At 46.3% G+C, this 5,808-nt stretch overlaps 1 protein-coding gene across 2 annotated transcripts in view; it reads right to left on the reverse strand.

Moving 5' to 3' along the window:
* Positions 1 to 1,515: 1,515 nt before the first annotated feature.
* Positions 1,516 to 5,808, reverse strand: part of Nop16 (NOP16 nucleolar protein) — a 7,682-nt gene continuing 3,389 nt past the window's right edge. For both annotated transcript variants that reach the window (XM_026783142.1, XM_005355205.3), the window contains exons 4-5: positions 4,501 to 4,607; positions 1,516 to 1,998 (exon numbers count right to left, since the gene is read on the reverse strand). In XM_026783142.1, coding sequence (XP_026638943.1) covers positions 1,855 to 1,998; positions 4,501 to 4,607 — 251 coding nt within the window. In that variant the 3' untranslated portion in view covers positions 1,516 to 1,854. The remainder of the gene's footprint in view (positions 1,999 to 4,500; positions 4,608 to 5,808) is intronic.

The following is a 5,808-nucleotide window of genomic DNA, read 5'->3' on the forward strand; positions in this document are numbered from 1 at the left end:
GGTTTTGGAGCCTGTCCTGGAACTAGCTCTTGTAGACCAGGCTGGTCTCGAACTCACAGAGATCCGCCTGCCTCTGCCTCCCGAGCGCTGGGATTAAAGGTGTGCGCCACCACCGCCCGGCTCCAGAACAGATTTGATGTCACACCCCACCCCCACTTTGGATACCTCTGACCTGTTGTCTTCCCTATAACAAAGATAAAAGTGCATCTTAGCCAGGCAGTGGTGGTGCCTTTAATCCTAGCATTCAGGAGGCTGGAGAGATGGCTCAGAGGTTAAGAGCACTGGTTGCTCTTCAGAGGTCCGGAGTTCAATTCCCAGCAACCATATTGTTGCTCACAACCATTTAAAATAGGATCTGAAGCCTTCTGGTGTGCAGGTGTGGATGCAGAACATTCATATACAAAAAATATAAATTATTAAAAAATTCATCTTCCAAATGTCATAGGCAATGTATGAAGGATATGCTTTCCGAGCGTGTTACAGACTATAGGTGCTCCCAAGAGCATCTGGCAATTTAAAAGGTTTTCACATGATTCATAGTTAGGGGCAGTTGGGTCTTAAAATGCCCACCTCACCCCTTTCCCATGATCCTGTTGCAAAACAGGCATCACCTTCTCAGGCCAAAGCATACAGCAGTCCTGGCACCAGAGGATGGACGCATCACGGAAATCCCAGTGGGTGGCACACTGGAGTGGTACCTAGTGATCTGTCAGTCCCAGAAGGTGGGCTGGCCTCAAACTCACAGAGATCCACCTGCCTCTGCCTCCCGAGTGCTGGGATTAAAGGCGTGCACCACCACTGCCTGGCTCTCTGATATTTTCTTTAAGCCATGGCCAACAAAAGCAATCAAAGGTGAACAAACAGGACCTGCTCCTTACCCTTCTACAGGCAGCCCAGGCTTCCGGCAAGTTTCCAGGAAACCAAGGCTGAGAGCACTCAAGAGGAAGGCAGTGCCCATAAACACCCATGACTGCAGTGCTTGTCAAGCACTCAAGAGGAAGGCAGTGCCCATAAACACCCATGACTGCAGTGCTTGTCAAGCACTCAAGAGGAAGGCAGTGCCCATAAACACCCATGACTGCAGTGCTTGTCAAGCCTGAAGAGCAATCTGCCCTAATAAAGTTAGTTTTCCCTGGAACAGAGTTTAGCTGGGCATAGGAAACACAAAACCATTTCACGCCTTTAATCCCAGCCAGTGCTACACAGAAACCCTGTCTTAAAACAACAAAAACCCATCACACAGGTAAAATGCTTTTATTATGTACAGATCACATTCAAATAAAGCATCACCTCTGGACACAAGACCCAGTCCTGGCTTTTCTGTGAGCCCCCAAGAAAGTATAAACCATAGCCTCTAAAGAGTTCCTTCTCAGCCGGGCGGTGGTGGCGCACGCCTTTAATTCCAGCACTCGGGAGGCAGAGGCAGGCGGATCTCTGTGAGTTCGAGGCCAGCCTGGTCTAGTTCCCGCTAGTTCCAGGACAGGAACCAAAAGCTACGGAGAAACCCTGTCTCAAAAATCAAAAAAAAAAAAAAAAAAAGAGTTCCTTCTCTAGCCAGGTGTGGGAGGTGTGGGGGCGCACACCTTCCCCTTTAATCCCAGAACTCAGGGCAGGGTAGGTGGAGCTCTGTGGGTCTGAAGCCAGCCTGGTCTATAAAGCCAAGTTCCAGGACATCTAAGGCTATTAGAGAGATACCCCCCCTCAAAAATAAAATAAAAAAGAGAAAAGAAATAAAAAAGAAAAACAGTTCCTTCTGATGAAGGAGAGAATGAGTATGTGTGTAAAAGCTGATTCTATGGCACCTTGCCAGCATCGTCTGAAACAATACACTCCTTGTCTGGGGATGCACACCACTCAGTCAACCTCCATCTTCTTATTCTGCAAAGAATCAACGAAGGATTGCCACTCTGTTGGGTAAAAACGCTTATAGACATTGATCTTATTCCGAATCTGTTTTGGGGTATCTTGATAGTAATTCTTTTCATCCCGGGCCATAGCCTATAAAGAAAGAAAGACAACATGAGGGAGGCCAAATCTTAAGTCCTAGTTTTGCCTAAATTGTGCATGCTACTCCTATCCTTTTTTCTTTTTTAATGTTTTATTATTTTATTATGTGTACAGTGTTCTGCCTGCATGGACACCTACAGGCCAGAAGAGGGCACCAGATCTCATTACAGATGGTTGTGAGCCATCATGTGGTTGCTGGGAATTGAACTCAGGACCTTTGGAATGCAGTCAGTGATCTTAACCTCTGAGCCATCTCTCCAGCCTGCCACTCCGATCCTTGAGGTCCAAATTTCTCACCTCAAAAGTCATCAGAGGGCTGGAGAGTTGGTGCAGTGGTTAAGAGCACTGGCTGCTCATAGAGAGGACCCATCCAGTGCTCTCTCTGACCTTCATAGGCACCAGACACATATGTGGTGCACATACATTCATGCAGGTAAAACACTCACACACATCAAATAATAAAGAGAAGGGGAGGGGTGCAGAGGAAGACAGATTTCCTCCTTTTTTGGGTGGAGGGTGTTCGAGACAGGGTTTCTCTATAGTTTTGGAGCTTGCCCTGGAACTAGCTCTTGTAGACCAGGTGGCCTTAAACTCACAGAGACCCGGCCTGCCTCTGCCTCCCGAGTGCTGGGATTAAAGGCATTTGCCACCACTGCCCAGCAGAAGACAGATTTCTAGGTCTACATTTTGAGTTCCAGGCCAGCCAGGGCTACATAGACCCTCTCTAAAATTAACCAAAACAGTCAGAGACATGTCTTTCTGCATTAAAAGGCTGGGAAAAGGATACCCTCCTTAGGGAAGGGACCAGACAAGCCTGAAAGAGCAGTGGGCCTTTAAGAAACTGGGTCCAGGAGCTGGAGAGATGGCTCAGAGGTTAAGAGCACTGGCTGCTTTTCCAGCAGTCCTGAATTCAACTCACAGCAACCACACAATGGCTCACAACCTATAATAATATCTGGTGCCCCCTTCTGGCCTGCAGTGCAGGTGTACACACACGCAGAACACTGCATACATATTGAATGAATGAATAAATTAATTTAAAAAAACTGGGACCATCATAATCAATTACTCCCATATAAGTTCAGATCCAACATAACCAGATCATTCATTCATTCATTTATTTATTTATCTATTTATTTTTGAGACAGGGTCTCTCTAACAGCCGTGGCTGTTCTGGCACACGCCTTTAATCCCAACACTTGAGAGGCAGAGGCAGACAGGTCTCTGAGTTTGAGGCCAACCTGATCTACAGAGCAAGTTCCAAGATAACCAAGACTGTTACACAGCAAAGCACTGTCTCAAAAAACAAACAAATGTGTGCTAGCAGGCTGGGTAACCAGATCTTTTTTAAAAAATCAGGGAAATTCCTAACACGTGCTTTTGTACAAAAGGCTGGAATTCAATCAAATGAATTTGCAAAATGAAGCAACAGCTAACAAAAAAAAAAAAAAAGAAAGAAAGAAAAAAAGAAAGAAAGGGAAAAAAAGCAACTCGGGGAGGAAAGAGAATACTTGGCTTATATATCCTCAGTCATGGTCCTTGGAGGCAGGAGCTGATGCAGAAGCCACAGAAGTGCTGCTTACTGGCTTGTTCAACCTGCTTTCTTATAGAACCGAGGGCAGCAGTGGACTGGTCCTCCGCAACTCAATCACTAAGAAAATGCAATCCAGGTGTTGTGGCACGCACCTTTAATCCCAGGACTTGAGAGGCAAAGGCAGGCAGATCTGAGATCAAGGCCAACCTGGTTCGTTCCAGAACAGCTAGGGCTACACGGAGAAATCCGTCTCTAAAAATCAAATCAAAACAAAACAAACAAAAAACAAAAAGGAAAGAAAATAAAAAAGAAAAGCCCTATCCTGGTGTGGTGGTGCATGCCTTTAATCCCAGCACTTGGGAGGCAGAGGTAGATGGATCTCTGCACGTTTGAGGCCAGCCTGGTCTACAGAAGAAATTCTAGGACAACCAGGGCTACAGAAAGGAAGAAAGCCTGTCTAAAAAACAAAAGAGAGTGTGTGAGAGAGATACAGAGAGAGAAAGAGAGAAGAGAATGACCTATAGGTTTGCCTACAGCCTAAGTATATAGAGACATTTTCTCGGCTGAGGCTTCCTCCTCTCATGAACCTAGCCAACACATTGTCTAAGCCTGGTGTTAAGTTCGCACCCCAGAACCTGTATAAAAAATCATCCGTAACCTCAGTGTGCTGGGAGGCAGAAGGAAAAGCTCAGCAGTGAAGAGTTCCCATTCATATGGCAGCTCATAATTTTAACTTTAGTTACAAAGGATCCAATACCTTCTTCTGACCCCCACGGGTACCAGGCATGCATGTAATACACACACACAGGGGCAAAGCACTCATACACATAAGAATCTTTAAATACCAGGATGCTTTCCTCTGGAGACTCCTCTTTCATTCTATTCCAACTCAGATCAGGCTGAAACAGCCCAGTGTATTTTCCCAGTAGGCCCCAGTGGTTCTTCCCAGGAGGCCTCACCTTATAGTCTTCCCCATGATTTTCCACCATGTAATGAACATATTCAATGAGGTCCCGAGACAAGGTATTTCCTTTCTTTTCTGGGAGGCTGGCTTCTGCTTCCAGGTCTGGAGTAAAAGAAGCCAGAAATGGAGTAAGGCATTACCTTCCGCACTACTTGAGCTGCCCAAACACCCCTCCACCCAACCCCAGGACATAAGAACAGCACAGTCCCAAAATCAGAGCCAGAGCTCCCTTCTTCAGGCCCTAGAATCCCAAAGTCAGCCTTCCACCACTGCTCGTCCATCAGGGTGGCAACTCCCTGAAAAGCAATTCCCAATTTATGAAATACACTAAGCTCACCAGTCTTAACCAGTCCCAGGCCCCAGGGCAGAAAGATGCAAAGCTGGGCTCCCTTCCAGCACTACTATCACCGGAAGAGCTCTTCCTGGTGTATTATGCCAGTGTCTGAAATGGGAAGGTCTGAATTGCTGAACCCTATCCCTTGCTGCACCATATGAAGGGAAAATCGGGACCACAGAGCCCGATTTAGGAGGCTAAAGCAAAACAATCTCAAATTCATAGCTAGCCTCATATATAGCAAAACTCTGTCCAAGCAAACAATAAAAGCCAGACACACCACAGACAGTAGCGGAGCATGCTTTCCCAGCACAAATAAGACCCTGAATCCAATCTTAGCACAGCAAGTAGGAAAAAAATGGGAGGCAAATGGGCAAACTATAGAAACAATGTAGTCCAATCTGATCTAAGTGGGAGGCACTAAAACTTCTTACAGTCAAAATCATCTTTGACCTGGTTGTCAAAACCAAAGTTCAGGAGAGCTGGTTTATAGCAGTATGAATACATTCAACATAACTGAACTGTACATTGTATTTGTTTGTTTACTTTTTGGTTTTTCAAGACGGGTCTCCTGTGTAGCCCTGGCTGTCCTGGAACTCACTCTGTAAACCAGGTTGGCTTTGAACTCAGAAATCCACCTGCCTCTGCCTCCCAAGTGCTAGGATTAAAGGTGTGCGCCACCACTGCCCAGCTTAACCGTACATTGTTTTTTCGAGACAGGGTTTCTCTGTAGCTTTGGGGCCTGTCCCAGAGCTAGCTTTTGTTGTAGATCAGGCTGGCCTTGAACTCACAGAGATCCACCTGCCTCTGCCTCCTGAGAGCTGGGATTAAATGTAACATTTTTAGCGACAATTTAAAACTTAAAAAAAATTCTTGCCGGGCTGTGGTGGCACACGCCTTTAATCCCAGCACTCGGGAGGCAGAGGCAGGCGGATCTCTGTGAGTTCGAGACCAGCCTGGTCTACAAGA

This window comes from Microtus ochrogaster, chromosome 16, assembly GCF_000317375.1.
Source record: "Microtus ochrogaster isolate Prairie Vole_2 chromosome 16, MicOch1.0, whole genome shotgun sequence".
Lineage (NCBI taxonomy): Eukaryota > Metazoa > Chordata > Mammalia > Rodentia > Cricetidae > Microtus > Microtus ochrogaster.